At 32.8% G+C, this 23,606-nt stretch overlaps 1 protein-coding gene across 50 annotated transcripts in view; it reads right to left on the minus strand.

The window, feature by feature from the left end:
• Window positions 1–23,606, minus strand: part of LOC124362991 — a 217,854-nt gene that overhangs the window by 37,517 nt on the left and 156,731 nt on the right. For 47 of the 50 annotated variants that reach the window (XM_046817976.1, XM_046818021.1, XM_046818001.1 and 44 more), the window contains 6 exons: window positions 18,787–18,870; window positions 17,721–17,747; window positions 17,205–17,258; window positions 14,270–14,365; window positions 2,166–2,294; window positions 613–705 (listed from right to left, as the gene is read on the minus strand). In XM_046817976.1, the coding sequence (XP_046673932.1) occupies window positions 613–705; window positions 2,166–2,294; window positions 14,270–14,365; window positions 17,205–17,258; window positions 17,721–17,747; window positions 18,787–18,870 (483 nt within the window). Of the gene's footprint in view, window positions 1–612; window positions 706–2,165; window positions 2,295–14,269; window positions 14,366–17,204; window positions 17,259–17,720; window positions 17,748–18,786; window positions 18,871–23,037; window positions 23,134–23,606 lie in introns of all 50 variants that reach the window. The other 3 variants (XM_046818028.1, XM_046818009.1, XM_046818024.1) reach the window with 2 other exon arrangements.

The following is a 23,606-nucleotide window of genomic DNA, read 5'->3' on the forward strand; positions in this document are numbered from 1 at the left end:
AGGAAACGCCCCAAAAGTTTTCCGAAAAGAAGATTGCTATGCTATTACTAAGGGAAATATTGTTGATAGGTTTTAAAGATTGTTGAGTATGCACGTACAAAATGTAACGATTTTGATTTTGGAAGGAATAAAGTATGTAATCATTTTAAGGAAAGACAATAAATTCGAAGTTCATAGGAATAAAGTAACAGAAATAGTAAAGGTTATTTTTGAAAAATAATGGATTGCCCACAGCAGAAGAATAGGTTTTTAGAAACTACGAAGACGGCATTTCGATGTTTTAGAACTTTTGATATCAAACGTTTTTATATAGGAATAGGGGGGGGGGAGAAAAAATCAAGTGATTAACTGCTTTCACGACCTAGTTTGTCACGATCTTGGGAATTTTAAGACCAAAGTGAGAAGGTTTAAACTTCTCACCTCTATTATTACCTGTTTTTTTTTTTTTTTTTTTGTTCTTTCTTTTTCGTGCCTCTTCAAGAACTTCAAGAGAAAATACGTAATCTACAATAGCCTTGTCCCCAGATTTAACTATACCATGTAATTATAATCCTTGCACCTTAAAAAAATGTAAAAATACACTAAATTATCCTTAGTACTTTATTATCTTACACGACATGGATAGGGAAGATCTTCTGCAGGCCTTCCACGTGGAGTGGAGATTATAGGGCAGAGTCCTGAAGGGCCCGCGACAGGAGATCTTGCCTATAACATCACACGTATTAAAACAAAAAATCTCATTCACTCCTATATATAATACAGGTCAGTGAGATAATTTCAATCAAACGGTACGCCAATCAGAAGCTATAACTCTCGTAGATTTGTTTTATTTTTTCATTTAGAATAACGAATTGATATTCGTGGTACTGTTTTGACATGTCTTAAGAAGATAGACATAAATAAGTACACAAATAATATTTCGCTGATCGTTAACAAACTCAGGGTGATATTGTAAGTATTAATTAAGTCATAAACGTAAAGTACTGCATACTTTCTAACAACTTGTCTATTTGTCTGTTTTCAGCTGAATGTGTCAAAAATAAATTGCGTCATGTGCATAAACTTTTTTGATTAAGGTCATGTGGCTGATTCTATCCACGCTTAATATGGTCAGGAATTGTCCGCAGAATATTTCGAGAAAGATTATACTTCAAATTGTGTATGAAATCCTTACTTAACCAAGAACGAGTTTGATGAAGATTTATGTCTATTTGACAGAGCGTAATGTGAACCATATCACGCAGTAGTTACAAAAGTAGTATCACACAGTAGTACAAATACAGTGTTGTGCTTGAGACGTAAAAATTTATTTTGTGTTTTATAGCCTGTCTGTTTTTCTATCTCTCCATATGACATCTTTAGAATGGTTTGAACAGTCTGTTATGGGAATGAGGTAAATCTAAGTGTACATATTATAGTGGGCTTTTTGTGAAACAAATATTATTTTATATTATTCATACATTTTTAAACTTTAAGAAATCACTTCTTCAAAATCACAATAACTCAGATACAAGTTACAGCATACAATAACAAAGCAACTCACAAGAATAAACATATAGGTTCCAGATTTAACTGCAAAATCATTTATATCAAATACGAAGAGCAAATTTTAAACTCAAATTATTATCAAAGGACATCGTAACATCTCAAAATGTTGAGGATGAGGGGAACTGGGATTTTTTTTGTCACAGTTCGTCCGGGGCATCCTCCTGGAAAAGAAACCCGATCTGGACCGCGAAGTGGCCCAGATCCCTTGACCGAGCGGCTGGATAAGGAGCGAGCCCCACGGGCTTAAACCAAATTTAGGCCTAGCCTGACGTAATGTGATAAACAATCCCAGGTTAGAATCCTAAAGAGTAGAGGAGGTTTTTTAGTGGGTAAACCCGTTTTTAGGGGAGTCCCTCACTACAGGCTGGCCACCTGCGTTCATAAAGGCATTTTTCCTGCCTCTCCCTCAAAAAAAAAAAAAAAAAAAAAAACAATCTAAAAAATGTTTTATTTTATACCAGTAATTAAGTTAAAGACTTTTGACAGAGTTAGCAGAACTTCTGCAAACGTTGGTAGTATTTATAGTCATTTCATCATTTAATTTGTAGTGGATTTTTAATAATAAAGATATAAGTATATATGTGACATTTTCCTCAATAGTACATATATTCACTTACCCTTGGAGGTGCCATACCAGGTGGACAGGACCCACCGTAAGGAGAAGAGGATCTGGCACGTGCGCGTGAAGGGCCCCCGGCAGGAGGACAAGACCCACCGACAGGAGTACGTTCACGTGCAGGAAACGCCTGTATCATCGCTAAATATTATCAAAACCTAACTCTTATAATACTTAATGAATTAACTCAAAACATACAAGACTGAGGATAAATTGGCGTAAAAGTGGTCATTCTGATCATTCCATGTCAACCGATCTTGATGTATTTCAAGGAACTTAATACTTTAGATTTCTTCCATAACTGAATTTACCAACATGACGATAGGGCTACATTCTGGGTCTTCATGCCGCGGAGTAAACTTAATCTCTCGTCAGCTGGAATCATACAGCGCAGACTGGTCAGCCGGAGCCGAATTTGTACTATCCACCCTGCCGTATGACTATGACCACCATAACCACGTGCTCGTAAACGCCTTCATCGAAGAATAGGCTGCTGGACACAACACACGCCTACTGAGATTCGACGGAATCGGCCGGAGGTATTTCACGAGACACGGGGAACAACTCTCTATGATGAGGAAGCGGCTGATGACAGGGATGATCATTGAGGGCCTCACTTCTCCGAGACCTTCCCCTCCAGAACCCGCGGGGCCCGTGCAGCCGTCTCGCCCCGTAGGGGTCGGCTGCCAAACAGCAGCATGTAACATATAAGGAGGAGCCATCGGATCACCAGTTGCAGCTACAGCAAATTTATAATCTCTTTTTACGATACCACCTGCAGCCGGCGGATTACATATCTCGTCACATCCAAATACTAGTCCAGTACAGCTTACTATTACCATGGATATGTCACCGATTAGAGATCGCGTTGTAAAATATCTATGTTATAATTCGCTGGTAATACATTAAGAGACGTGGACAAATAAAACTCATTTCCGTCATTCACTCAACAGATGCTAGAGGTCACGACGATAAATCTCACACGATGCGTCAATCATAAGCTAGAAGCCATGCCTTTAAAAGTGGGATATTTGTACATCTGGAATAACGAATTGATATTTGTAGATTCCATAATAACGAAAATGTCGTTACTTATCTGCAATGTGCTAAGATACATTATTTAATTAAATTTATCATATTAATTTGAAAATTCAATAAAACTCATTTTAGTGATTCCCTTATCAGATGCGCAATAAATCTCACTCACACGACGAGCCTATCAAAAGTTACTCATGTCTCATTAATTTGTTATTTATAAAAGTAGAATAAAAAATTTATATTTTTAGAATCTAGAATGGTTGCAGTATAATAAACGGCACATAAATGGAATCAGCTAAAAAACTTTTTAATTAACTGAAGTTGCTTATGAGGTAATATAAAACCATTGCTTGAAATGTATTAAAACAATATAAAAGCATTTGTGTTGTAATATTTTAAAGGGCACCACTACAACGGCGATAAAATTATCTAATTTGTACCACAAGTTGTCAGAAAAACTTATTCTTCAAAATAGGCAAGATTTACAACATTTTTGTTACTTACATTTAGTACAAACAAATGGATAGTTCTTAACTTTTTATTACATTTTTAAATATACAAACATATCTGAACTAAAGCATACTTCTAAATAAATTTTACGTTATTCGCTTTGTTATCTTAGTAGCTTCTCCTACCTTGGAGGCCGCTTATCATACTGCAGTTATAGTAAATATACTTTATAAAATATTTCAGTATTATTGTTGGTACATACACATCAGGTAGCACTTACCTAACGTAACATTAAATCACAGCACTACGCCTGTATAAATGTGGGGGATGTGGAATTTGAGAACGATTATGTATTTAGATATGTTATTTCAATAGGCGCATTTAAATTATACGATAGTATCAATACTCTACTAATAATAACTAAATGGATGCAATGATAGATCAAATTTATTTCAAATAAAATTTCTGATGATATGATTCTGATGTATGTTATACTCGAAATTCAACGAAAGGTGGAGGGATCCAAGTATTCAATTACGTAACACATATTAAATATTATAAAATTTATTTTAAAAGCTATAATTAATGGTATTTTTATAGTTAAATTGTAAAAATCAAAACTAAGTTTTAATACTCGTACATAAAAATACTTTTAAATGATTAGAAGTAATAACGTACAACAACAAAGTAAGTAGAACATCTTAATGCATTATAACCTCGGAAGTTGAATATGCGTGAAAAAAAAAAAAACAAAACATAAGTGGATAATGTTATCTCGATAATTTATATAATAGATCAAATAAAAAAATAGTTTTATTAAAATATTACCAAAGAATTACTTAACTAAAATTAAAATTGCATGAATAAAGACATATGGTTTAGGGCACCAAATTGGTTTTGTTATAAACTATAAAAATAAATAAACGATATGTAAACTGAGATATTTCTACAGTATTATTTGTTATATATATATATATAAAACATATAAATATATAATACATATATATACAATAAATATATATATATATATAATAGTAGTGTTTTAAAGTAAATTATAATAATATTCTATGATACTTAGTCAGTGATTTAAACACATCAACTCTAGACTTACACTCGCAAATATTTCTTCATTACATGAGTCGTCCAGAGTATACGAATCATCTGGTTGGCACATCTGATAAGTTCTATTCGATCCATATTCTATGCTCTGTAAAATCAGTCATACTAAAACATATTAAGAAGATATATTTTTTTACATTAAAAAAGTATTGTTTAAGTTTGATATCAGCTTTCTTTCAAATAAGTTTGATTCGCTAATTAAGCGATAGCATTGGTTCTTTCTTCCTAGCTTTAATTTAGATAATGAAGTTGGTTCATTTGTAATCCCTTGGTGGGTCTTAATCATTTAAAATAATGTCTTAAGACTCATTTTCAAATTGTTTTCTATTATTAAGACCAGTCATACAATACTTTTATATGATTGGCCTCATATAATAGTCATATAATATTCCTACATCACAAATGCCATGGTATCTTAGTACTGCAAACTTCAAATTTACAATATGTTCAACAATCTACTCGACATTCACCATTTTTTCGAATCTAAACTAAATAAGTTCAAATGTGGTTGACCATGGAATAAAATCGATTGGCCCCATATTGCAGAGAAACTCATGTAGGCCTCAAATTTGAGAATGATAGCTTTCTCTTTCTTCTTTAAATTACGCTAAGGTTTAAATTAAAAATTAAGTTCAGATATCATACTGAATCAATCCATATATGTAAAAGTGGAAAACTTTTAGTTGTTTATGAGGAAAGTTAAAAAACTTTTCCATAAAAGTAGAAGTCTATGCGGATTTATATAATTTAAAAATGTAAATGGGTTGTAAAAGAGCAAAACTAGGTTTTAGTGCACCTATATAGAATCATTGATCAAAAATAATGTTATGTGCACAAATTTGGAATTCATTAACTCTGTGGCACAAAATACCAACAATATAAGACTATTAGGGATACAATACTGGTTATGTTAATGAACGTTGATAGTATTTGTATACTGCACAAAGGTAATATGACAATATGGCGTCTAGAGATCACAGAGCAAGGGCCTGCACTATTTTGTACAAGCCGACAGATTGCATGTGGCCCTCGGCCCAACGATGTACAGTTGGTGGAGGGGGTAGTCGCGAGCTCAGTCTGTGAGCCGGCTCCCCTCCACCGTCGCTCCTTGCCAGCCACGGTTCCTCTCTCGCGCATCTAGGAGACCACACAGAATCTCTCGGCCTGTATCAGCTTTACAGATATTTAGACATACATCCCTGAACTAAATTATTTATAATGTTACTGATATCTTTTAATCTATTCATTTTAATTATAACTTATAACCTGAAACACAACAACATTAAAGCGCAATAGGGTACAAAATAAAATAAATAAAAAGAACCATTGAGATGTTAGGTTACTGTACCATTAATCTTATTTTTACTAAATAATAATTAAAGGTTGTTTCAATGTTTCTTTTTTTATTGTATTTGTGCAAAGATCTAAAATTGGTTACTAATAATAATGTTCATTAATTATAAAACAATTTTTCTAAATATTTTTATTTTTTATCACTGTACCTATGGGCAATAATTTATGAATTTTAATCATAGCTTATAACCTAAAACACAAAAGTTTTAAAGCTCAACAGGTTACGAAATAAAATAAATAAAAAACTATTAAAATGTTAAATAACTGTAGTGTTACTCTTAGGTTTATAACATCATAATTGTTGGTGGTTTCAATGTTTCTTATGTTATTATAATTGTGTCAAGTTCTTAAATGGTTCACTAATCATAAATTTAATTTAATTAAAAAATTCTAGATATTTTTTATTTTTTCACCACGATATATATAGGCATTATTTTTGTTTTCTTAATACTTTGATAAGCATCAAGAATGTGTTTAGTAACACGTTTTTTCAAGGTGGTTATTGGTTTTACAAATAATATAATCTTGGGTGAAAGTATACCGCCATAACTGGTATATAAAAATGATGAAATTGCCATTAATATTGGGTTTAATCTGGTATTCTTCGTTAGTTTAACTGCTAATAATATTTTGCCATAAGTTTACAGATTCTACACATTGGTTAATTGGCACTTTTGGCATTCAGAACAGTCATACACTTTGAGTTGATAGGGTCTACTAAAGAATACGTAAAAGAATATTTTTAAATTTGGTGTATATAGTTTTAAGTATCTTAAAAAATAGATTTACAGCTTCTGCTGTACTACCAAATTATTTAATATAGAAAGCTTAATTTTTTTTCCATGTATACTTATTTACTTATATATAATTGTGCGGTACTTTAGACATTAAAAACGCTAAGACATAAATAAACCTATGTCACTAATTAGGAATGTATCTTGTCTTTGATCGTACAATCGCAGGAACAATATCATATATCTGTTAATAATTATAAGCTAACCTATTAACGTATAATAAAAGCCTAAACTTAGATATCTCAATCAACAATAAGTACGTACCGACTCGCCGCTCGACAAGGTTCCAAGCGTCGAATTCAAATCCTCGCACTCCTGTTTACAAAAAAACAGTGCGTACAACAAAGCCGTCTTAAGATTATGAATTATGTTACAGCTACCATTCATTCTTACAGGATATGAGCTATTTTATTCTTTATCTTGTCAATTGGGTTAATCAGTCTAGAGTATGAAAAATTATTAATGTAAATTGTTTATTTTCACATTTTCTTGCTACCGGTATAGTACACTGTCAGATATAAATATACAATTCACTTCTTTATTGAAAAAGAACTAAATTTAAACTGGATAGATCCGACAACTCATTTCGTATATGATGTATTTTTATAAGGTATAAGGTTAATGTGAAATAATTTAACTGTATATTATTGTACAAATATTATACATCACTTGGTTTGCTATCATAATTTTCATATTTATATGCTAAGCAATAAAATTAACTGTAGATAAAACATGTATTAAATGATATTTAGTAACAGAGTTACTTACCGAACCCTCAGAGCCATCATATAGCCTCTGTAAAAAAAATAAAAGCAAAGTTAGAATTTATTGACTTACTTCAAAAACGCTACTTTATAATAATTGTAAAAGCATGTAACAAACCTCTGTCAATATAGTTTATCTCAACTTACCTCGCGTTTAAAACTCGTGTTCGTCATTGGTATATATTATATGTCTCATGTGTTATTCCATGTTCATTTTCAATTAGGGTTTTACTAGAAATAATTGGTTTATTAACTTAATTTTCTGTATTAAATATTATCATAAACTCTTTTTACAAATTTATTATTATTTTTATATTTTTTTCTGGTTAGAAGGTCAATAATTTTTTATATTGGAAATGCGCAAAAGCTTCCGTAATGGTAACAAAATAAGGAGAAGGAAAGAAAATTATTTTATGAAGAAAGAGCTATGCTATTGCAAAGGTAAAAATTGTTGACAGGTTTGACGGGTTGAAAGAATACAACATGGAATTATAAAGACGCAGTTATGGGCTCAGAGTAGAGCAATATAATAAAAAAGACACAGTGTGTCGATGGCAATAGATAGAAAGAGAGAATCAAAGGAATGTAAATATTAGCAAGGAAGTTGCAGAGCATATACTGATGGATTGTGAATTTATTATATTAACGTCATATAAAACGTTCTGGGATATGAAGAAGACAGAAAGAATTTTAATGTAACATGTGGTAACATGACGAAACAATAATATGATGTTCAAGATATTAGTGATAAATGGAAAATCATCAGAAGAAGTAGCTGTTCTAAAGAAGTAAAGTTTAACACTTAAGTCAAGAGTCCAGGTGGGAACAAGGTATACAGACGAATGTTTATCTTTCGCCCTTTCTCCAGCCCTCTTTCTCTTCTCCCTTATATTATTTCCTATCCTTTTCCTATTTCTTCTAAAACTTTAAAGAGGCAAAACGTAATCGACCAGAGCCTCTTTCCTAGATAAAACTATATTATTTAAACAAAACCATTACACCTTAAACACAAAAGTACGCTAGATTATACTTAGTGCTGTCATTCGCTTACACGGCGTGCCTTGTATGTCTCATGTCTAGGTCTCCCAGGTGGAGTTCTTACGTATTCTGGAGGGCCCGCGACAGGAGGACATACCTATAACATCACACGTATTATAAACGACAAAACTGTCCCAAGAATATTAATTATTTTATTGCAACTAATCCGTCTTTACAATTTATCTCACATATTAGCTTTATTTAGTCTATCAAATAAATACTTATTAGTGTCATTGAGAATTAACTCTTGTCAATGCAAATTATTTTGGTTTCTCTTAATTTTTATGTGTCTTATGGTGTTTAATAATGCAACTTTCAATATACATCACTATTGATAAACATCATTAATATATACAGCAAATTGCCATACAACTTTCAGTTTTCTTTGAAAATAACAAAGAATTAACTGGATATATTCAAAGATAATGCAATTTATATAAATATTTAATGTTTAAAAAAAATTTCAGATGTTACTCAAATACTAATACAAACCCACACTATTCATACATGTACCATCATTTTGTATTAGATGATGAATTATATATGTAATGTGCACTGATTATAAAAGCATGAAGTACACATTACTATTTACAGTCATTTTCTATTTAACTTGTGCCTAGAACGCTGGTACTATTGTTGTTTCCTTTATAGTTAATTTATTTTTGTTTATTTAAATAAAAAGTTGGACAAAGTCAACCTTGTACGTAACAGTACGTTACTTATCCTGTGTAAAAGGATACTAATTTCTTAAACTGAAAGAAAATTTAATTTTAATATACCTACTAAGAATAAAATGACCATTTTCGAATTTTGATACACTAAGTATGAGTAAAACGTAATTATTATACAAATTGTAAATATGTTGGTGTTGTAGGGAATCGCAGTTAAAAAATACAAAAATATCCAATACTGTACTTACAGATTCGTTAGAAAAATCAAAATATAAAAGAAACGTAGTGGTGGATTAGGACGCAGTTTAGTTTAGCTAAATGTTTCAAAAATTACTTCGTAATTATTATACAAATTGTAAAGATGTTGGTGTTGTAGGGAATCGCAGTTAAAAATACAAAAAAATCCAATACTGTACTTACAGATTCGTTAGAAAAATCAAAATATAAAAGAAACGTAGTGTTGGATTAGGACGCAGTTGAGTGTAGCTAAATGTTTCAAAAATTACTTTTATTAATGTTTTAGTAAATACCTTAAACCATTTGAAATCAACAAATTACCTCGTGCAAAGTAACAATTACCTACCGAAAAAAATATATATACTATGTAAAAGTACGCTTGCTTAGCTATGGTTTCATATTATTATTATTATTAATAATAATAATTCTTTCTTGTGGCAACAATTTTCACAGTTGCATACAAACTTCAGTATTCAATGTTTCTGTACACATAAGTCAACGCATAGAATTTGATGCCATTAATTCAGATACAATTTATTTCATTCAATCAAATGGCATTTAATATTGTTAGCTGTTCTTGATACACTTTATATCAGAACCAGAGGATTGATCATATTAGTTATTAGTTCATAATTGAATCCCAGCGGCTCATTATAAACTCGTCAACAGAGTAGAACAGCCTACACACCAAGATGTGTATTAGCCGAGCATTGAATTGTTTGGGTCATTTAATTGTTAAATTTTATTGTTCCCTGTATTTCATCAGGGAATCAATAGGTCAGCTTGACAACAACATCGGACAGCAAACTTTCAAATGCTTCTTCCAAATGACAATAACTCTAATACAACAAAAATCAATCTAGGTTAAAGATATAGGTTCTAGATTTAACTGCAAAGCCATTTGTATCAAATAGGAAGAGCAAACTTTAAACTCACAGTACTATCAAAAGACATCGTAAAATCTCACACATTTTAATTTTATACCAGTAATTAAGTTATAGACTTTTGACAGGATTAGCAGAACTTCTGCAAACGTTGGTAGTATTTATCGTCATTTCATCATTTAATTTGTAGCGGATTTTTAGTAATAAAGATATAAGTATATATGTGACATTTCCCTCAATATACATATATTCACTTACCCTTGGAGGTGCCATACCAGGTGGACAAGACCCACCGTAAGGAGAAGAGGATCTGGCACGTGCGCGTGAAGGGCCTCCGGCAGGAGGACAAGACCCGCCGACAGGAGTACGTTCACGTGCAGGAAACGCCTGTAACATCACTAAATATTATTCTGCTAGTAATAATTGTGTACAGTGTATAAGTATGTCAGCAGTCAATTATGTTTAAAAGAAGGCTACAGTAGACGCACAGTTATTATATCAGATCATTATTCAACTTGTTTCTCTAAAAATTGATATTCCATATTATCTAATGTCAATCAATCAATCAATGTTTATTGTAGAGACTTCATTCACATGTCTTTCAAAGGTTCAGAGCTAAATATCTTACATTCTCTCCACATCAGTATCACAGTTAACCATTCACATCAACATTCATGTTACTTTTATTTATAAGACATTTTTCCACCTATATTGCCGAAGTCAATCTCCCAGTTAAGTGCCAAATACGCGGTATAGTTATAGAATTCTTATGCCACTAAAAATTGTTTCAAAATAGTTTTGAGCACCTTCGTTATTCAATTGCGAATTCTGTTGGTGAAAATAACATATGCCCTCACAGATAGGTAAATGACTGTTTTGTGTCTACCAGTTCAATAGTTTCGTCTACCTCTGCTCTCATACGAATAAACTACTGTTCTGCAGTCAGTTGTCATGGCAAATTTAGACAGAGAGAAGAGGGCTGTTTCGAATATGTAGAGACAGCAGAGTCAACAGCTGCAAGTTTTTTATGTTTATCTACAAAACTCTCTGTAATTCAAATGAGCGATTATTTTTATCTCTCATTTTTTAAATTTGAAACCTTTCATCAACTGATTGTTTGCAAATGTATCCCCTAATACCATTTTGTAGGTAAAGTGGGGATGAATCAATCCATAATACATCGTCATCAGAACCTAAGTCGTGCAATACTTGGTGAATGACCTCAAAACATAAATGCCTGAGGATATTGTGGCGTATACATGGTCAATGTGATCATCAACCTTCGATCTAGGTGTATTCCAAAGAATTTAATGCTGTAGACTTCTTCCATTATTGGATCCATCAACATGACATCTAGGCCACATTCTGAGTTTTCATGCAGCAGAGTAAAGTTAATCTCTCGTCAGCTGAAATCATACATCCCAGACTGGCCAGCCGGCGCCGAGTTTGTACTATCCACCCTGACGTATGGCTATGACCACCATAACCACGTGCTCGTAAACGCCTTCATAGAGGAATAGGCTGCTGGACACAACACACGCCTACTGAGATTCGACGGAATCGGCCGGAGGTATTTCACGAGACACAGGGAACAACTCTCTATGATGAGGAAACGGCTGATGGCAGGGATAATCATTGATGTCCTCACTTCTCCGAGACCTTCCCTTCCAAAACCCGCGGGGCCCGTCCAGCCGTCTCGCCCCGTAGGGGTCGGCTGCCAAACAGCAGCATGTAACATATAAGGAGAAGCCAGCGGATCACCAGTTGCAGCTACAGCAAATTTATAATCTCTTTTTACGATACCACCTGCAGCCGGCGGATTACATATCTCGTCACATCCAAATACTAGTCCAGTACAGCTTCTTATTACCATGGATATGTCATCGATTAGAAATCGTTGTAAAATATCTATGTTATAATTCGCTGGTAATACATTAAGAGACGTGGACAAATAAAACTCATTTCCGTCATTCACTTAACAGATGCTAGGGGTCACGACGATAAATCTCACACGTTGCGTCAATCATAAGCTGGAAGCCATGCCTTTAAAAATGGGATATTTGTACATCTGGAATAACGAATTGATATTGTAGATTCTATAATAACGAAAATGTCGGGTCTTATCTGCAATTTGCTAAGATACATTATTTAATTAAATTTATCATATTAATTTGAAAATTCAATAAAACTCATTTTCATGATTCCCTCATCAGATGCGCAATAAATCTCACTCACACGACGCGCCTATCAAAAGTTACTCATGTCTCATTAATTTTTTATTTATAAAAGTAGAATAAAAAATTTATATTTTTAGAATCTAGAATGGTTGCAATATAATAAATGGCACATAAATGGAATCAGCTAAAAAACTGTTTAAATAACTAAAGTTGCTTATGAGGTATTACAAAACCATGGCTTAAAATGTATTAAAACAATATAAAACATTTGTGTTGTAATATTTTAAGGGGCGCCACTACAACGGCGATAAAGTTATCTAATTTGTACCACAAGTTGTCAGAAAAACTTATTCTTCAAAATAGTCAAGTTTTACAACATTTTTGTTATTTACATTTAGTAAAAACAAATGGATAGTTCTTAACATATCTGAACTAAAGCATACTTCTAAATAAATTTCACGTTATTCCCTTTGTTATTTTAGTAGCTTAGCTTGGAGGCCGCTTATCATACTGCAATTATCTCATTTCACTATTTCGTAAATATACTTTATAAAATATTTCAGTATTATTGTTGGTACATATCAGGTAGCACTTACCTAACGTAACATTAAATCACAGCACTACGCCTGTATAAATGTGGGGGATGTGGAATTTAAGAACGATTATGTATTTAGATATGTTATTTCAATAGGGGCATTTAGATTATACGATAGTATAAATACTCTACTAATAATAACTAAATGGATGCAATGATAGATCAAATTTATTTCAAATATATTTCTGATGATAATAAATGTATGCTATACTCGAAATTCAACGTAAGGTGGAGAAATCCAAGTATTCAATTACGTAACACATATTAAATATTATCAAATTTATTTTGAAAGCTATAATTAATGGTATTTTTACAGTTAAATTGTAAAAAGCAAAACTAAGTTTTAATACTCGTACATAAAAATACTTTAAAATTATTAGAATTAATAACGTACAACAATAAAGTAAGTGGAACATCTCAATGCATTATAATCTCGGATGTTGAATATGAGTGAAAAAAAAACCTTTACTAAACATAAGTGGATAATGTTATCTCGATAATTTATATAACAGATAAAATAAAAAAAATAGTTGTATTAAAATATTACCAAAGAATTTCTTAACTAAAACTAAAATTGCATGAATAAAGACATATGGTTTAGGGCACCAAATTGGTTTTGTTATAAACTTATAATGTTATAAGTTGAATATGAGTGAAAAAAACCGTTACAAAACATAAGTGGATAATGTTATCTCGAGAATTTATATAACCGATAAAATAAAAAAATAGTTGTTTTTAAATATTACTAAAGAATTTCTTAAATAAAATTAAAATTGCATAAATAAAGACATATGGTTTAGGCCACCAAATTGGTTTTGTTATAAACTATAAAAATAAATAAACGATATGTAAACTGAGATATTTCTACAGTATTATTTGTTATACATATATCATATATAAATATATAATACATATATTTAAGTAAATTATAATATTATTCTATGATACTGAGTCAGTGATTTAAACACACAAACTATAGACTTACACTCGCAAATATTTCTTCATTACATGAGTCGTCCATAGTATAGGAATCATCTGGTTCGCACATCCGATAAGTTCTATTCGATCCATATTCTATGCTCTGTAAAATCAGTCATACTAAAACATATTGAGAAGATATATTTTTTTACATAAAAAAGTATTGTTTAAGTTTGATATCAGCTTTCTTTCAAATAAGTTTGATTCGCTAATTAAGCGATAGCATTGGTTCTTTCTTCCTAGCTTTAACTTAGATAATGAAGTTCATTTGTAATCCCTTGGTGAGTAATCTTAATCATTTAAAATAATGTCTTAAGACTCATTTTCAAATTGTTTTCTATTATTAAGGCCAGTCATACAATACTTTTATATGATTGGCCTTATATAATAGTCATATAATATTCCTACATCACAAATGCCATGGTACCTTAGTACTACAAACTTCAAATTTACAATATGTTCAACACTCTACTCAACATTCACCATTTTTTCGAATCTAAACTAAATAAGTCCAAATGTGGTTGACCATGGAATAAAATTGATTGGCCACAGATTGCAGAGAAACTCATGTAGGCCTCAAATTTGAGAATGATAGCTTTCTCTTTCTTCTTTAAATTACGCCAAGGTTTAAATTAAAAATTAAGTTCAGATATCATACTGAATCAATCCATATATGTAAAAGTGGAAAATTTTTAGTTGTTTATGAGGAAAGTTAAAAAACTTTTCCATAAAAGTAGAAGTCTATGCGGATTTATATAATTTAAAAATGTAAATGGGTTGTAAAAGAGCAAAACTAGGTTTTAGTGCACCTATATAGAATCATTGATCAAAAATAATGTTATGTGCACAAATTTGGAATTCATTAACTCTGTGGCACAAAATACCAACAATATAAGACTATTAGGGATACAATACTGGTTATGTTAATGAACGTTGATAGTATTTGTATACTGCACAAAGGTAATATGACAATATGGCGTCTAGAGATCACAGAGCAAGGGCCTGCACTATTTTGTACAAGCCGACAGATTGCATGTGGCCCTCGGCCCAACTATGTACAGTTGGTGGAGGGGGTAGTCGCGAGCTCAGTCTGTGAGCCGGCTCCCCTCCACCGTCGCTCCTTGCCAGCCACGGTTCCCCTCCCGCGAATCTAGGAGACCACACAGAATCTCTCGGCCTGTATCGGCGGTTAGAATTTCAGTTTTTTCAAATACAATATACTCAAGGGCCCATGTACAAAAACGAGAAATGTCTAGCATTTCGAGAATAAAGATGTTTTTGAAACAGTAATGACAATAAATTTATAAAATTCTAATCATTCTCCACAAAATGAAAAATCTAAACATTACATTACTATAAACTTATACAATCATTGATCAAAAATATTTGTACGTGCACGTAGCAAAAACAAAATTGAAATTCTGTAAAATATACGCATGAAATACCTACAAAGATTATTTAAAAGAATGTTGATAGTATTTGAATCCTGCACCAAGGAATTAGATGATATGATGTCCAGAGATCAGAGAGCAAAGGCCTGTACTATTTTGTACAACCCGACAGATTCCATGTGGTCCAACGATGATCACTGGAGGGGGTAGTCCCGAACTCAGTCTGTGAGCCGGCTCCCCTCCACCGTCGCTCCTTGCCTGCCGCGGTTCCCCTCCCGCGCATCTAGGAGACCACACAGAATCTGTCGGCTTGTATCAGCTTTACAGATATTTAGACATACATCCCTGAACTAAATTATTTCTAATGTTACTGATATATTTTAACCTATCCATTTTAATTATAACTTATAACCTGAAACACAACAACTTTAAAGCGCAATAGGGTACAAAATAAAATAAATAAAAAGAACCATTGAGATGTTAGATTACTGTACCATTAATCTTATTTTTACTAAATAATAATTGAAGGTTGTTTCAATGTTTCTTTTTTTATTGTATTTGTGTAAAGATCTAAAATTGGTTACTAATAATAATGTTCATAATTTATAAAACAATTTTTCTAAATATTTTTATTTTTTATCACTGTACCTATGGGCAATAATTTATGAATTTTAATCATAGCTTATAACCTAATACACAAAAATTTTAAAGCTCAACAGCTTACGAAATAAAATAAATAAAAAACTATTAAAATGTTAAATAACTGTAGCGTTACTCTTATGTTTATAAAATAATAATTGTTGGTGGTTTCAATGTTTTTTATGTTATTATAATTGTGTCAAGTTCTGAAATGGTTCACTAAACATAAATTTAATTTAATTAAAAAATTCAAGATATTTTTTATTTTTTCACCACGATATATATAGGCATTATTTTTGTTTTCTTAATATTTTGATAAGCATCAAGAATGTGTTTAGTAACACGTTTTTCAAGGTGGTTATTGTTTTTACAAATAATATAATCTTTGGTGAAAGTATACCGCCATAAATGGTATATAAAAATGATGAAATTGCCATTAATATTGGGTTTAATCTGGTATTCTTCGTTAGTTTAACTGCTAATAATATTTTCCATAAGTTTACAAGTTCTACACCTTGGTTACTTGGCACTTTTGGCATTCAGAACAGTCATACACTTTGAGTTGATAGGGTCTACTAAAGAATACGTAAAAGAATATTTTTAAATTTGGTGTATATAGTTTTAAGTATCTTAAAAAATAGATTTACAGCTTCTGCTGTACTACCAAATTTAATATAAAAAGCTTAAATTTTTTTTCATGTATACTTATTTACTTATATATAATTGTGCGGTACTTTAGACATTTAAATGCTAAGACATAAATAAAACTATGTCACTAATTAGGAATGTATCTTGTCTTTGATCGTACAATCGCAGGAACAATATCATATATCTGTTAATAATTACAAGCTAACCTATTAACGTATAATAAAAGCCTAAACTTAGATATCTCAATCAACAATAAGTACGTACCGACTCGTTGCCGCTCGACAAGGTTCCAAGCGTCGAATTCACATCCTCGCACTCCTGTTTACAAAAAAACAGTGCGTACAACAAAGCCGTCTTAAGATTATGAATTATGTTACAGCTACCATTCATTCTTACAGGATATGAGCTATTTTATTCTTTATCTTGTCAATTGGGTTAATCAGTCTAGAGTATGAAAAATTATTAATGTAAATTGTTTATTTTTACATTTTCTTGCTACCGGTATAGTACACTGTCAGATATAAATATACAATTCACTTCTTTCTTGAAAAAGAACTAAATTTAAACTGGATAGATCCGACAACTCATTTCGTATATGATGTATTTTTATAAGGTATAAGGTTAATGTGAAATAATTTAACTGTATATTATTGTACAAATATTATACATCACTTCGTTTGCTATCATAATTTTCATATTTATATGCTAAGCAATAAAATTAACTGTAGATAAAAAAAATAAAACATGTATTAAATTATATTTAGTAACAGAGTTACTTACCGAACCCTCAGAGCCATGATATAACCTCTGTAAAAAAAATAAAAGCAAAGTTAGAATTTATTGACTTACTTCAAAAACGCTACTTTATAATAATTGTAAAAGCATGTAACAAACCTCTGTCAATATAGTTTATCTCAACTTACCTCGCGTTTAAAACTCGTGTTCGTCATTGGTATATATTATATGTCTCATGTGTTATTCCATGTTCATTTTCAATTAGGATTTTACTAGAAATAATTGGTTTATTAACTTAATTTTCTGTATTAAATATTATCATAAACTCTTTTTACAAATTTATTATTATTATTTTTATATTTTTTTCTGGTTAGAAGGTCAATAATTTTTTATATTGGAAATGCGCAAAAGCTTCCGTAATGGTAACAAAATAAGGAGAAGGAAAGAAGATTATTTTATGAAGAAAGAGCTATGCTATCGCGAAGGTAAAAATTGTTGACAGGTTTGACAGGTTGAAAGAATACAACATGGAATTATAAAGACGCAGTTATGGGCTCAGAGTAGAGCAATATAATAAAAAGACACAGTGTGTCGATGGCAATAGATAGAAAGAGAGAATCAAAGGAAGGTAAATATTAGCAAAGAAGTTGCAGAGCATATACTGATGGATTGTGAATTTATTATATTAACGTCATATAAAACGTTCTGGGATATGAAGAAGACAGAAAGAATTTTAATGTAACATGTGGTAACATGACGAAACAATAATATGATGTTCAAGATATTAGTGATAAATGGAAAATCATCAGAAGAAGTAGCTGTTCTAAAGAAGTAAAGTTTAACACTTAAGTCAAGAGTCCAGGTGGGAACAAGGTATACAGACGAATGTTTATCTTTCGCCCTTTCTCCAGCCCTCTTTCTCTTCTCCCTTATATTATTTCCTATCCTTTTCCGGTATTTTTCTTTTTCCTATTTCTTCTAAAACTTTAAAGAGGCAAAACGTAATCGACCAGAGCCTCTTTCCCAGATTTAACTATATTATTTAAACAAAATCATTACACCTTAAAAACAAAAGTACGCTAGATTATACTTAGTGCTGTCATTCGCTTACACGGCGTGCCTTGTATGTCTCATGTCTAGGTCTCCCAGGTGGAGTTCTTACGTATTCTGGAGGGCCCGCGGCAGGAGGACATACCTATAACATCACACGTATTATAAACGACAAAACTGTCTCAAGAATATTTAATTGTTTTATTGCAACTACTCCTCTTTACAATTTGCCACATATATTAGCTTTATTTAGTCTATCAAATAAATACTTATTAGTATCATTGAGAATTAACTATTATCAATGCAAATATTTTGGTTTCTCTTAATATTCATGAGTCTTTTTGTGTTAATTTGGTGTTTCTGGATTTGAAATTGCAGAAATCCAAACTGAAGAAGTAATCAAATCCTCAGAAGTAAAAACTCACCATACACAAACCGTTGACCGAAAAAATCCCCAAGCGACAAAGACATAGACTAAAACTGCAGAAATCAAGAACCTTTATCAACTCTGCATACAACACACACAAACAAACTGGGTTCGGACCATATACAGCCTTGCACACCCCCAGCAGACGAAAATGCTAATAAATCATTGTCCAGAGATTCCAGGAGAAAACCGCAACCCCAACCTCTTTGCACCGCCTATAAACTGACCAAAAATGAAACTTTCAGCGAGTTTTTTGACAAAATGGAAAAGCACCTAAAAAATTTAGGTAAGGCTTCTTCTCCACCCTTTCATCATGAAAATGACATAGGGAGAGCCAGTCAAACTCCCGTGAACAAAAAACTGAACTGCAACATCTTACCCCAAGATGGACAAATGCCTGATCAAGACATAGGGAGAGCCAGCCAAACTCCCTCAAACAAAAAACTGAATCGTAACATCCTACCTCAGGACGGACAAACACTTAAAAATGACACAGGGAGAGCTAGCCAAACTCCCTCAAACAAAAAACTGAATCACAATATCTTACTTACCTCAGGACGGACAAACATCTGATCAAGACACAGGGAGAGCCAGCCAAACTCCCTCAAACAAAAAACTGAATCGCAACATCTTACCTGGGGATGGACAAACACCTGAACAAGACATAGGGAGAGCCAGACAAACTCCCTTCAACAAAATACTGAATCCTATCATGCAATCACAGGACGTATCAATAGATCAAAGGAATAAGGGACATCAAGAAATACAAAACCACACAAACATCCAAAACAATAATTTTTTAGAGCCTTCTCAATGGAGGAAGAGCCGCAAAAAGAGACCGACAGACTAAAGATCTATTTCAAGTCAGGCACAAAAATAAAAATACAAAACTTATAAAAATAGTTCACCAAAACATAGATAGAATATCGAATAAAATTAAACAAATAAGCCATTTCTTGCATGAAAATAAACCAGATCTTGTCATCTTAACAGAACACGGACTCACACAAGCAAATCTGAAAAATACCAGATTGGCTGACTACTCACTGGTGGGAGGTTTTGCCAGGAAAAGTCATCTTAAAGGTGGAGTAGCTGCTTATATGAAAAAAGAACTAGCTGACCAAGTCAAACTCATGGACACCAGTGGCGATGATTCAGAACTAATATGTGAAGCAGCGCTTTTCCAGATAAAAAAATGGGAAAAAAGATTTACTCGTTTTAGGTGCCTACAGACCACCAGGCTTAAATATAAATGACGCAACTGATATTCTTGGTAACATTCTGGATAAAGCATTAGAGAAAGAAAAAACGTTGCTAATAATCATGGGAGACAGTAATGTCAACAACATTACAGAAAGTAATGAAAAATTCAAGCTTAATGACCTCCTAGCATGCTACAATATTAAGTGACTTGACCTTCCCCCAACAAGAATCACACCAACATCTGCAACCTCCATAGACTGGGTCTGCGCTAATTTTGAGGAGAACCACCTTGAAACACAGGTGATACAAACCGGCCTATCAGACCATAAGGCACAAACAGCTACTGTATACCTTTCTAGACCCTCTATTAAAACTCCAAAAGAAAAAACCCGAATCTTTAGTAACCGCAACATTGGAAACTTAAAATCACTCTTGAAACAGCAGAATTGGAGTACAGTTCTAAGAATGCAAAATACTAATGAGGCTTACAACACTTTCAATGAAATTATGCAAACAAATTTAAATTCCGCCTGTCCTCTTGTGCTTAAAAGAGCCAAAAGAAAACAGAACCACTTTCTATGGGACCAAGAAACAGAACATCTAAGACAAAATTACATCAAAGCACTTGAAAGGGAATTGTGCACAGGATTGGAAAATGACAAGAAGGAAACAGCTGAGAGAAAGAAATTATATGATATGAAATTATAATCTTTAAGAAAACAGCAAGTAAGTGAGCATATAGAAGAATCTGACAACAAATCAAAAGCACTTTGGGAAGTAATTAACAAAGAAAGAGCAGCTAAAACGATATCTAGCAACAAACTTGCTCTCAATATAGATGGGAAATTCACAGAAAATCCCAGTAAAGTTGCCAACCATCTTAATTACTTCTTTGCCAATATTGCTGATGAAACACTTAAACAGAACTCCTCAAAACTTGCAAAACACTCACACCACAATTTCTCAACAAAAACCCAGCTCCTTTTCACACCATCAACACAGAAAGAAGTACTTGCCATTATAGATAGTATGAAGCAAAAAACATCAGCAGGTCTGGATGATATATCCTCAAAACTCATAAAAAGCTGTAAAGAGGAAATCATTGTCCCCTTCACACACATCATTAATAAGTCACTACAAGAATGCATCTTCCCAGACAAACTGAAAATTTCAAAAAATTATCCTAAGTATAAAAATGGCCCAACCACAGAAGCAACCAGCTATCGTCCCATATCACTTATTCCAACATTTTCTAAAATAATTGAAAAGGTTATCCTAACAAGACTGTTTAATTACTTAAGCAATAACAATCTGTTGACTGAAAACCAACATGGATTCCTGAAGGGCCGATCTACCACAACAGCCATCGTACAGTTAGTTGAGTATATCATTGACCAAATTGAAAGTGGAAAAACTGTTACCAGCTTGTTCCTAGATTTTAGTAAAGCATTCGACTGCATAGACCACTCATTGCTCCTAGAAAAACTACACCAACTGGGAATCAAAGGAACATCAGCTAACTGGTTCAGGACCTTCCTCAGTGGAAGACAGCAGTTAGTGGAACTAAAACACAACCTGAACGGAACAACTACCAAGGTTCACTCAACCCCACTTCAGGTGAATAGAGGAGTACCACAAGGGACAGTGCTTGGACCTGTCCTTTTCCTCTTGTTTACAAACGACCTACCTCAGTACCTGACCAACCTCTGCCAAACAATAATGTATGCAGATGATACTGTTCTAACATTAGCTAACAAAAATAAAAATCAACTTGAAATAGATACACGAACCATCCTCAACTCAGCAAAACAGTACTGTAGGACAAACGACCTAGCTTTGAATGAGAGTAAAACTGTACAGATGACGTATAGCGCAAGAGGAAACACACAGAATGGGATACCTGACTTAAAAATACCAGATAATTTAAAATATTTAGGTATTAATCTTGACATGAACCTCAATTGGAAGGCTCATGTTGATGTGCTGTGCAAGAGGCTTGCATCGGGCACCTATGTCATAAGAAGGATAAAAGAAATATGCGGAACATCTGCAGCAAGAATTGCCTACTTTGCTCTTTTTGAGGCACATGTTAGATATGGCATAGCAGCATGGGGTGGAACTACTAGCTCCAACATGGAAAGAGTTTTCTTGCAGCAGAAGAAAACAATAAGATGCTTAACAGGCCTTGGATTTCAAAGCAGCTGTCGAAGAGCATTCCAGGAGCACAAAATACTTACAGTACCTGCACTTTACATAAGCGAGGTAATTCTACTAGTAATCTCATCAAATAAGCCAAAACTTGGAGATTATCACCAATACAACACCAGAAATGCCTCAGATTTCTCACTTCCAGCACATCACCTGAGCTTTTCTGAAAGAAAGCCAACCTTCAGGGGAGCACGGTATTTCAACAACCTGCCAGACCACATCAAACAAGACACGGGAAAGACCTTCAAGGGAAAACTCCTTCGATGGCTTGAAGATCATCCCTTCTATATCGAAAAGGAATTCATGGAGTGGAAGACTTAAAGATAGCACTCGCAAGATAGAACTTCATTTTTATGTAACATTGTTTTGACGCCAATACCGATCTCTATAATTGTGTAAATAAAGAAAGATTGTCTATTGTCTATTGTCTATGATACTGGGTCAGTGATTCAAACACACAAACTCTAGACTTACACTCGCAAATATTTCTTCATTACATGAGTCGTCCAAGGTATACGAATCATCTGGTTCGCACATCCGATAAGTTCTATCCGATCCATATTCTAGGCTCTGTAAAATCAGGCATATAAATATACAATGGTAAGATATATTTTGCATTACACTCAATTTCGTGGTGTTAAAGGGGCCACGTACAAAACATAATTTCTACCTTTTCGAATGTAACAGTGTACTTCAAGCAATAATAGCAATAATATTAGTAAAGTTTTATTATTGATCATTTATATTGCTATAAAAATTTAAAATCATTTATCAAAAATGTTTTTACGTGGACAAATCTGAAATTCTTAACACTAAAAGACAGAACATGACGTTCTTAGGGATACAATACTGGTTATGTTAATGAACGTTGATAGTATTAACATTGGTATGATGCACAAAGAAGATATGATAATATGGCTCCAGAGCAAGAGCCTCCACTAAATTGTACCGACCGAGGGATTCCATGTGGCCTACAGCCCAACGATGTACACTGGAGGGGGTACTCGTGAACTCTGTCTGTGAGCCGGCTCCCCTCCACCGTC

This window comes from Homalodisca vitripennis, chromosome 5, assembly GCF_021130785.1.
Source record: "Homalodisca vitripennis isolate AUS2020 chromosome 5, UT_GWSS_2.1, whole genome shotgun sequence".
Classification (NCBI taxonomy): Eukaryota; Metazoa; Arthropoda; class Insecta; order Hemiptera; family Cicadellidae; genus Homalodisca; species Homalodisca vitripennis.